The 10,532-nt window shown below is 56.6% G+C and overlaps 5 protein-coding genes across 5 annotated transcripts; 2 read left to right on the forward strand and 3 right to left on the reverse strand.

The window, feature by feature from the left end:
• Nucleotides 1-146: 146 nt before the first annotated feature.
• On the forward strand, nt 147-1,076 carry N657DRAFT_583441 (uncharacterized protein; the record flags this gene model as incomplete). The annotated part of the gene is made up of 2 exons (XM_062789676.1): nt 147-402; nt 463-1,076. 2 exons carry the CDS (start codon nt 147-149, stop codon nt 1,074-1,076), a joined length of 870 nt encoding a protein of 289 aa, XP_062642324.1.
• A 75-nt stretch (nt 1,077-1,151) lies between these two features.
• N657DRAFT_583484 (uncharacterized protein) lies at nt 1,152-3,493 on the reverse strand (the record flags this gene model as incomplete). The annotated part of the gene is made up of 3 exons (XM_062789681.1): nt 1,152-2,166; nt 2,223-3,312; nt 3,376-3,493. 3 exons carry the CDS (start codon nt 3,491-3,493, stop codon nt 1,152-1,154), a joined length of 2,223 nt encoding a protein of 740 aa, XP_062642325.1.
• Nucleotides 3,494-3,946: 453 nt separating this feature from the next.
• Nucleotides 3,947-6,631, forward strand: N657DRAFT_583470 (glycoside hydrolase family 3 protein; the record flags this gene model as incomplete). The annotated part of the gene is made up of 4 exons (XM_062789680.1): nt 3,947-4,006; nt 4,091-4,162; nt 4,214-4,926; nt 4,993-6,631. The coding sequence occupies 4 exons, from the start codon at nt 3,947-3,949 to the stop codon at nt 6,629-6,631; spliced, it is 2,484 nt and encodes an 827-aa protein (XP_062642326.1).
• Nucleotides 6,632-6,726: 95 nt separating this feature from the next.
• Nucleotides 6,727-8,319, reverse strand: N657DRAFT_694374 (uncharacterized protein). The gene is made up of 3 exons (XM_062797280.1): nt 7,871-8,319; nt 7,248-7,757; nt 6,727-7,185 (listed from the first exon to the last, which is right to left on the reverse strand). The coding sequence occupies exons 1-3, from the start codon at nt 8,117-8,119 to the stop codon at nt 6,868-6,870; spliced, it is 1,077 nt and encodes a 358-aa protein (XP_062642327.1). The 5' UTR covers nt 8,120-8,319; the 3' UTR covers nt 6,727-6,867.
• Nucleotides 8,320-8,585: 266 nt separating this feature from the next.
• N657DRAFT_370945 (uncharacterized protein) lies at nt 8,586-9,552 on the reverse strand. The gene has a single exon (XM_062787040.1). The coding sequence runs from the start codon at nt 9,415-9,417 to the stop codon at nt 9,052-9,054; it is 366 nt and encodes a 121-aa protein (XP_062642328.1). The 5' UTR covers nt 9,418-9,552; the 3' UTR covers nt 8,586-9,051.
• Nucleotides 9,553-10,532: the final 980 nt, after the last annotated feature.

Genomic DNA, 10,532 nt, shown 5'->3' on the forward strand with positions numbered 1-10,532 from the left:
GGTCCGCCGTTCCGAAGAATTCGGAGTGCTGGTTCCGGGCCCGGAAGGCACATACAACCACTAGATGAGTATATACAACTGCCGATGCATGGAATTCATCACCTGATCGTGTTAGGATCGAACTGTCAGCAATCACGTCACCAATCATGTCTTGGACGCGCCTCATCAGATTCGTCGACGACGCCGGACGGGAAACCTTTGGGGAGCCCGAGGTTGACAGCGCGGAGCAAGTGGAGGAGCTGCTGGCGGAGGGAAATCTCTATGCCACCGAGTTCCAGGGACCAAACCCCCTTGCGTCCTTGACGAAAGGTTCAAGAGTCCATGTCAAGGTGCTGTTGGACCTTCTGAGGCCGTCGGACGTGCCGATTATTCGGTGCATTGGCCTAAATTACATCAAACACAGTAAGCTTTCCAAGTTCATTATCAAAACCAAGAGACGATCAGTAACCGCCTCCCAAACAGTCCAAGAAGGGGGCCGCACACCGCCGCCTTATCCGTCCGTCTTCATCAAGCCGTCCACCTCAGTAGCCGGCCACGCCGAGGACGTGCCGATTCCGCGGATCGCGCAGGACGGCACGCTGGACTACGAGGGCGAGCTGGCCATAGTCATCGGCAGGACGGGCAAGGACATCAGCAAGGCCGACGCGCTTTCGCACGTGGCAGGCTTCCTGGTGGCCAACGACGTCTCGGCGCGCGGCTGGCAGCGGGACCCCAAGAAGGCCGGCGGCGTGCCGCAGTGGTGCTTCAGCAAGGGCTTCGACAAGTTCGCGCCACTCAGCGCCGTGCTGGTGTCGCCGCGGGTGGTGGGTAACGCGAGTTCTCTGACGCTGCAAACGTTTGTCAACGGCGAGGAGCGCCAGAACACGAGCACCTCAGATCTCTTGTTTGGCGTCGAAGATATTGTGGCCTTTTGCAGCCAGGGGACGACGCTAGAGGCGGGCACGGTGATCCTGACGGGCACACCGTCGGGGGTGGCCATGGGCATGAAGGAGCCCAGATATCTGAACGACGGGGATATGGTGGAGGTGCGTATAAGCCAGCTTGGAGGGGCGAGGAACAAGATGGCCTTTGAATGAACAGAGAGTTGTATAGTACTTAAGGTGCGAATCTCAATTCGAGTTCTCCCATGCGGTTTGCCTGTCTTCCATCGTTCATGGCTGGTTGCCAGTGAGAAGTTCCCAAGCATGCATGTTCAGGTCGGAGAAGTCATTCGCACCGAATGTCAGATCTGGCAAGTCCAGATTGGGGAACAACGCAGCCATATCACCGAACTGCTGTAGAGAGTCGGCCGGGTCGAAGGAAAAGGCAGGGTTAGCAGGCTGAGACTCCCGCTCCTCCGAGGCTGGGCCTTCGCCCGAAGGTCTCGCATTTGCTTGTAGGTGGCTCTGCATGATTCGTCCCGATAGGATGTTCAAGACGGCGACGCACCGCCGAGCGGACTCGCCGAAGCGCTCGTGAGCTCGGAGCACCGAGACCGCCTCGTCCCATGAGCGTTGGAGGCCGTCTTCGCCAGCGAGCTCGGGCCGCAGCCGTGCGACGATGAGGATGGTGGCCGCTGAGTACACAAAGTAGAGACGGTACCACCACGCCGGTAGCAGCCCAACGGTACCGTCATGTGCCTCAAACCGCACAAGCACCGAGACGACTTCCTGCGCCGTGGCCACGCATAGAGACGCCGCCTGCTGCACCAAGCGCGAAGCCAAGCTGGCTGATGTCGATTTGGATTCCTTTGAGGGCGCCTGGTCCAAGCAGAACCGCGCCATGGTCGGTCGAAGAAGCAGGAGACGAGCCTGGAGAAAACGGAGGCGAAGAATCACGGCTTGCCGTCTGCATATGTCGTTTCCCACGTCTTGAATCGTGGCGAAGCAGAGATGGGAAGGCAACTCTTGCTCCCACGTCCCCAGAGCGCTGTCCAGCCTCAACATAGTTTCCAGGTCGTTTTCCCGGGCTCCCTGTGAGCCGGGTTCGGTCTCGCCCGGCAAGTAAAAGGCAACAATGCTCAAGTGGATAATCTCATACAGTCGGACGGACTGTACAAAGAAAGACACTCGTATCTGCTCCCCATCCATCCTTTCCCGTTCAGAATGAGCCGACATCGGGAGGGAGACAGCGGAGGCGTGTTGGTGTAGGATCATGGGTGGCCGTCCATGCGTCAACGAGACCATGCTATAGTACTGTAATTAGACCAGGTTTCAGAGTAACATGAAGAAAGCAAGACCTACCGATCCATTAGAACACAACCATGCCACAACCTGCGGACAAGTTCACGCTCGACAGGATCCGCCATGCCCGCTGAGGTGTCGGGCAGATGCAAGCCGAGGCTCTGAGCCGTCCGGACGGCAGTGCCGACGACCATCCAGGTTTGGTGCGCGTTGCTCGTGGTCTGCAGATACTGACTCATGAGCAAGAGGCACTGAACCAGCTCCAGCGACGCAGGCTCCCACAGACTGAGCCGCAGCAGGGCCTGGGCCCGCTGGAAATACACGCGGCTGCTCTTGTCCCGATGTTCCGGTCGCAGTGACTCGAGCAACTGCGTCGACAGCGCAAATATAATGTTGAGGGTCGAGACAAAAATGCGCTCGTCCGTGTCCAGGGGCGTGCCAGAAAACATGCTCGCGTAGTGTCGGTTCCATTTATCACGGTCAAGGAAGGGGTACAGGGTGTCGACATAAAGCCAGTACAAGTCCATAAGGTAATCCGCTTGCCTACGGCCGGGAAGGACATAATTTGGGTCATCGGCTATACTCCAACCCGCGCCGCCTCCAGATCGAGGTGGCGCAGCACCTGTAACACCGGTCGCGTTGTTCTGCGAGGATGAGGTTGAAGGAACGGGTGGGGTTGACTTGCCCAGCCTCGCGTCGATGGCGGCCTTGATCTGCTTTGTGAAGGACCCAGCACTGCTGCTGCCAAAATACTGCGCTGTGTTGGTTCCTTCCTCGACGACCGTCGTCATGGAGTCGATCTGGGACTCGCCCGAAACACTCGGCGCATGGCCTGAAGCTGGAGTCGGGGCGGTGAAGGCGGGGCCCGGGGCCGAGGCAGGGGCCGGAGCAGGATGTACCATTCGTATCCGGGCCGAAGCGTTATGATTAGCAGCAGCAACAATGCTACCCCGTTCCACAGGATCTCCAATGACGGGGTCCTGGTTAGCGCTGGTTTGCAGCGACAGCCCTGCTGCCGCGGGACTACGAGGAGTAGCAACATGAAGGCTATGCGGCTGCAGCGGATCCGAGTCGGATGTCCTTTCGATGGGGGCTGCGCTGTATGTACACCGGGGCCCCATATTAACCCTCTTGCGACAGTTTCCGCATGCTGTGTGCATCTGATTAGCATGAAGCTCCCGAGACTGCGACCCAACGGTGCGATGCCTCGTACTTGGTCTGACCCCGTCACAACGAACCTTCCTGGCCCTGCATATTTCGCACGCGACATCGATCTTGTGCCGTTTCGGGCGTGGAACCGCAATGTCCGATCCGCTCGTAGGTTCGGGCATGGCGGCCACTCGGAAAGTCCTTGACAGGGCTGTTGCGTTGACTGGATTGTGGGAACTAGGCGATTTGGATGTCGCTTGGAGAGGTCGGAGTGTTCCGAGAGTTGTGTTTATGCATCGTTCCGGGTACTGTAATCCATATTCCGAAGTTGAATTTTTCGTCGTTCCGAGAATCGCTGCGGCCCGGGGTACCTACCCCACGAAAATCTCCACAGTTACATAGTACATAGTTATTTCCGGAGCGGGCCTAAAAACACCCCTCGCTGAAAAGCCCCCCGTTCGAAAATGCGAAATCTAACAGCAAGTCGTCATGATTCCTGGATCTTTCAACTCGTTCGCTACAAGTACACAGCTGTCTGCGCTGTCCGAATTTCTGATACAAGCAGCACCCGCCCAGAAGGTCGCGCAACTGGTCTCGAGCAAGCCTCTCTCTGAGAATCGAAGACATACTTCAACATGGCGGCGCACACAATAGATAGAGATGCCATCCTCCAATCTCTCACGTTGGATGAGAAGGTAATTAGGTCTGATGTTTTGTCCCTGGACAAGCCATTCTATTAATGTTGGAATCTGGCGCTGACAGGAGCTGTTTCTCCACAGATTTCACTTCTGGCTGGCGCCAATTTCTGGGAAACGGTCGGGATCCCCGACAAGGGCGTCCCGTCCATCAAGGTACCTTAGGTATCCAATTTGAAGTTGAGGGGACAAAGCTAACGACAAAAGATGACGGACGGACCGAACGGCTGCCGGGGGGCGGACATTGACGGCAACACCAAGGCAGCCTGCTTTCCGGCAGCCAGCAGTGTCGCAGCAACCTTCGACCCGAATCTAGCGCGGCGGATCGGCGGTGCACTCGCCGACGAGGCTCGCACCAAGGGAGCGCGCGTGCTGCTGGGGCCCACGGTCTGCTGCCACCGGCACCCCCTAGGCGGCCGCAATTTTGAGAGCTTCAGCGAGGACCCGCACCTCTCGGGGACGCTGGCGACATCACTCATTCGCGGCCTGCAGGAAGACGGTGGCGTCGCCGCCTGCATCAAGCACTTTGTCGCCAACGAGCAGGAGACGGACCGTATGACGGTCGACGAGAGCGTCGGCGAGCGCGCCCTGCGCGAGATCTATCTGCGCCCCTTCGAGACGGCGGTCCGTGAGGCCCGGCCGTGGAGTCTCATGACGGCCTACAACCTGGTCAATGGCGTGCACTGCGATAGCCACGACTGGCTGCTGCGTGATGTCCTGCGCAGCGAGTGGGGATGGGACGGTGCCATCATCAGTGACTGGGGCGGTACCAACTCGGTGGCCGGCTCCATCAACGCGGGGCTCGACCTGGAGATGCCCGGTCCGGCCCGTGTGCGGACTCCCTCGGCCGTGCGGACGGCGCTGAAAGCCGGCGACGTGACCGAGGAGACTATCAATCAGCGCACAGCGGCCCTGCTGAAGTTGATCGAGCGAGTGGGCGGCTTCGACCAGGAGATTCCCTCTGGAGAGTTGACAAATATCGAAAGGGCCGAAGACCGGCCGGAGCATCGTGCGCTGATTCGGGAGGCCGGGGCACGCGGCATGGTTTTGCTCAAGAACGAGGCTCAAATACTACCCCTGACCAAAGAAAAGGTCAAGGGTAAGAAGATTGCCCTCGTCGGTCTCGCCAAGGACGCGCTGGCCCATGGCGGCGGCAGCGCAAGCGTCAACGCCCATTACAAGGTCACCCCATGGGACGGTCTCCTCGCAGCGCTCGGAGATAGCGCGGCCGAATTTGTCTACGCAAAGGGAGTACATCGACAGCGGTTGCTGTCACCGCTCACCATAAACAGCAAAGCTACAGTGGGAAGTGTCACTGGTCTAGACGGACATCCAGGGTTCACGCGCCTGTTGTACGAGCCGGGCAACCCGGATCCCGTTTCAACGCTGCACGGCTACGCCTCATCGGCCTATTCTCCTCTTGGGTCGCAAGAATCGCTCAACAAGATCGTCGAGCTGGTCGGCGACTTCACTCCCAACGAATCCGGGGCCCATTACATGGCGTGCTCGGGTATCGGCGCGACAACCGTCTTCGTCGATGATGCCATCGTCTTCCGGCAAGGGAGCAACTGCTTCGATCCCATGGGCGCGCTTTTTATGGCGGCGTCCGAGGACCTGTTCAGGCATGACTTTGTCAGCGGACGTGTCTATCGCATCCGCGTCCGGACAGAGCCACCGACCAACGTCGGGATGCGGATTCTGGAGGGCCGAAGCGGTGCACGCCTCGGGTTCAGGGCCGCGTCCGAGCACGACGCGGACCTGCTGGGAGAGGCCGAACGCGCTGCACGAGAAGCCGATATCGCCATCGTCTTTACCGGGCACGATCCGCAGTGGGAAAGCGAGGGCCGCGACCAGGACTCGTTCAACCTGCCAAACGGCCAAAATGAGCTGGTGGCCGTCGTGGCTCTCGCGAATCCAAACACCATCGTCGTGAATGCTACGGGCGTTGCGGTGGCTATGCCGTGGTTGGGTGATGTCTGTGCCGTTTTGCAGGCCTGGTTTGCCGGCCAGGAGTGTGGCAACGCTGTCGCTGACGTCTTGACCGGCGTCGTCAACCCGGAAGGCCACCTGCCCGTCAGCTTCCCGCGCCGGCTCGAAGACGCGCCCGCGCATGGGAACTTCCCCGGCGAGTCCATCGACGGCCAGCGCAAGGTGACCTATGCCGAGGGCGTGTTTGTTGGATACCGACACTACGACCGGCTACCACAGGAAGCTGTCCATTTCCCGTTTGGCCATGGTCTCTCCTACACGTTGTTCCAGCTTGGTAGCCTGCATGTCGAACCCAATCCCTCCAACGACGATGAGTTTGTCGTCACCGCCCAAGTCTCCAACACAGGAGCCCTCGCCGGCGGTGTCGCAGTTCAGGTTTATGTCGGCAACAGCATACAGTCCCTGGAACATCCGGTCAAGACACTGGTGGCTTATCAAAAAGCTCGTCTGCAGCCTGGCCAGGCACAAACCGTCCGGCTTCTCGTCAACTGCCGGGACATGGCTCACTTCGATGAGACGGCGCACGCCTGGGCCGTGAATGCGGGAACATACGAATTTTCTATGGGGCTTTCATCCGTTGACATCCGAGAGAAGACGTTGGTAAAGATAGAAATGCGCAAAACCTACTCTGTATAATACCAACCTGGAAGGCGTCAAGGTAGCGGTTGACGGCTTCCAGCGTAAGGAAGGCTCGCTGCGGGTGAAATGTCATAGCATCAATCCATAGCAGTGTAGTCGGGAAGCTCCTCCACGCACGGCAGGAATTCAAAGTTCCAGACCAGCATGGTCACGGCGATGCGCATGTCCAAGACCTCAATCGTAACCAGACATGTCCTCGATTTGCTGTAACGTACAAGCCACTGACTTAATCGCTAAGGGACGACATCGTCAGACATGAGGTTACTCCCCTTCTTCCTATTTTGCTTGGCCTGCTTCTTAGCCTCCTTTTCCTCGCGCCGTGCCGCCTTCTTCTCACGCTTCATTTCCTTCTTTTCCCTCCTCGACAGCCTATGGAACTCGCTTTCGGGTCCAACCAGATACCGCCCAGGATACCAGATGGCAAGGATAAGAAGAGCGACCATCATAGGGAATACATCTAGGGCGTAAATGTATTCCTCGTGGAACGGAATTGGGTTGTGTTCGGGGTCAACACCTTGAGCAAACTCGACAAGTCGGAAGATGATCCGAACCTTGCTCTCTATTTAGTAATTGGCCAAACAGGGGAAGTGAAAGACAGCCGATCAAGACTTACAGTGATGCAGAGCAGAACGCCATACTGCGAATACAGCAATGGCCGCCAGCTCCTCTTTCCATTGTGGCCATATGAAGACGCTTCTGCCCGAGTACAGCGCCGCCAGAATGCGTACATGAGGCCATAGAAAATAAGAATGAAGAATTGTTGGGCACCCATGCCACCGAGGTAGATGTTCAAGCCGATTTTGATGATCTCGGTGCCGGAATTTGGGTTCGCCATGATGCCGCCAACGCCCTGGATGATAAAGGTGAGGATGTCGGCTAGGACGAACCACTTTGCGATGGCCGTTGCCCGGAGACCGGCAATCTTGCCTTCGGGATGCCAGTAGAGGACCATGCGCGCGAACGTCATGTAGACAAAAGCGTTGATCCACAGCGGAGCGAGAAGGAAGAAGTCCATCCAGATAATAGCGTAGGCCATCTGCTGCTGGTCTTTCGCGCCGAGGGAGTGAAAAATGAAACCGATTGTCTCCCAAAGCGCGCCCATGATGAGGACCCATGCGTATCGCTGAGGCAAAGAAACAAAACAAAGACAGTTAGCACGGGATTCTAAGACAATCTCTACCAGTGGGAAAGGATGACGGTTTCGATGGACACGGAAGACGGGAGTGCGGCGCTGACCTTCTTAAAGGCAAAAGCTTCGGCAACGTGAACTGCAGTCAAGATGCCAAAGATGACGGCCACGGCCACGGCGGGGGCAAACTGAGGATCGTAGTTGTAGTACGAGTTGCAAGCACCGACAGGGACGTTGCCGTTGGGACCTGGCGTGACCCAGTCACACTTTCCGTCATCTTCCTCCCAATTTTCACCCCGATTCTCACGACGGACTAGGTGGCTGGCCGTCACAATGAGCTGTTTGTAGGGCAGCATGTTTTAGAGGGCACAATGATGATGTGGCTAGGGTCGGAATGGTGTGAGGCGAAGGCGAAGCAAGCGTGGGGGCCCCTCTGGAGCCAAAGGGGAGAAGTGAAGTCACCAAACTTGTCGCATCGTCTTAACGGGAGTTCAGAGAATCCGGCTATAAAGATGTCGAAATAATGATTGAGACGGTTCAAAGAATAACAGGAAGCTGGGGATGTGTGGTTGGAGTTGGAAACTCCACGGAAGCAAAGGAGAACACATCACGGGTTACCAGATTCAACTTAAATAAGTGTTGCTATTGCTGTGCCGTACATGGTGGTGGTTCAACGAGTCATCTACACTTGAACCGCAGCTGAGCTACGGTTGAGACGCGCGTCCATTCAGCTAAGGCCCTACGGGTCTCGCTTGCCTTCAGCCTGACGCTTCCTGGGGCGGTCGGAATCAACAGCATGCGGGATTCGCAGGAGCTGCTGTGATTGGAAGAGACCTGCTTGGCTAAGCGCACCTCATTGGACATTGTACCATAGGATGATGGCTCAGTCGCATTGGAATCCGATGCATACGTAACTACACCCCTTTGGGAGCGTTATTGCGTAATGTTTATCTTGAATGTCGGACCACACATGAAACTTAGCTTTGAAACGAACTGAGAGGCTCTCCGATATTCCTGATGCTCTTGAAGGAAATTTAGCGGAAAAGATACCTGAGACGAGTCCGTTCTTTATGATCAAGTTATCCGTAATCGAAAAGGCCCAGGACACAGCCTCATTATCGCCAAGCGTAGTGTAGCTTTCCATCTCAAGAACCCCGAACATTTCTTCGGGTCAGCATTCTATCCGTCGTGTCGTACAGGTAAAGGAAATCAAGCAGCTTGAGACCCAGTTTCAAGGGCAAGCGGGCAAGACATAAAGCTTCCTGCTCCCGGCTTTAGTCCAGTTCCGTTATTCCATCCATAAACATCCAGCAAGCACCATCACCCCAAAGTACAGGAAAATGCAGCTGAATATCCTCCTCATCGGCCTCGCCACCGCGGCAATGGCCCTGCCCTCCTCACGCCTGGCGGGCAGAAGCGAGATCCAAAGCAACCAGAACACAACGCAGGACGACGCCAAGCCGGACGCCTCGATCGGCACGGCCGGTACCGATAACCGTGACATGCGACGGGACAATGGCATGCCCGCTGTCGCCATCGACAAAGCCGACGACAGCCGTAATTGGCGAAGAGACAACCACGTTACGGCCGACTCGGTCCGCATCACCGGCACTGACGACGATGACAACGACACTACGGCGCCCTCCGTTCGCATCACCGGCACCGACAACCGTGATATGCGCCGGGACGCTTAGGCTCCTTCAACCATGACCGACACTTTCTGAACTCATGCAAGGCCGAGGAGAAGAAAGAGATGGTGTTGTTAAGTTGTACTGCTCAGGTATAACATCTGGAAGTCAGAGGATGGGAAAGTCTCCAATTCGGTTACAGAGCAAATTTTGACTAAGAAATCGGAACGGCTTTAAATGGCCGACTCTTCTGGACTCTCATCGAGATTGTTGAGGTTTAAGTTCGCCTGCGATCATGATGCATATTTCAGTCCTGGCCTCCGGTCACCTGACTCCCAGCTCCTGTTCCTTTTGCGTGGCACATCGACATCTCACTTGTACCTCACTTCGACACGGCTGCGATAAAGGCACAGTACAGACCACCTTGGGGGAGATGCTGTTCGTCATTTCGTCTCGGAGAGGACGCTCCGCCAATCCTTGGCCGCCGAGCTCATCGCCGTCGAGATCCGAATCTTTTACTCACCCGAAGCTCTGCTATTTATGCAAAACCCCAGATTCCCCCTTCATTGTCCGTCCGGCAGCCACAGATACGTATGAATTGGTGGGGAACTAACAGGCCAAAAGCCATCTGAGACCCACTGGTTTGATGGAGTCGGAATAGGGCTTCCGAAATAGCTGGGCGTGAGGGGATCTCGGCTGTCTGATGCCGAGGATTCTGTTGGAAAGCCAACAGCCACAGTTCCACAGTGACACACTTTATGGGAGCCGTTAAAACAGTGAACTTTTCGAGTGCTTAGGACCAGCCCAGAATCTGCCGATTGAGTTCTTTTCGTCTCCTCAAGTTATCTGGGTATCTCGCAGACCTTATGTAACAGTCGTGTATGGATGGATGGAATTTATTTCGCCCGGAGGCACGAAGCCTAAAGGGCCTTGGCACGCTAACTATATCCGATTCGTTGACGTTCGGTCATCAACTCGTACAAGCCCTCTACTCTCTCCCCTTTTCTCACGCCACCTGTTGCCTCTTGACTTAGTTTAGCAGATCGACTTGGAGGCTGCGTTCTCCAAGTGTTCAGCGTCCTATCTTCAGCAGCTAAAGCGGGATCTGCTGGCTGAGGCTGTGTAGTGTTAGTGGAGTTCC

The sequence above is a fragment of the Parathielavia appendiculata genome, assembly GCF_033297405.1.
Source record: "Parathielavia appendiculata strain CBS 731.68 unplaced genomic scaffold N657scaffold_43, whole genome shotgun sequence".
Classification (NCBI taxonomy): domain Eukaryota; kingdom Fungi; phylum Ascomycota; class Sordariomycetes; order Sordariales; family Chaetomiaceae; genus Parathielavia; species Parathielavia appendiculata.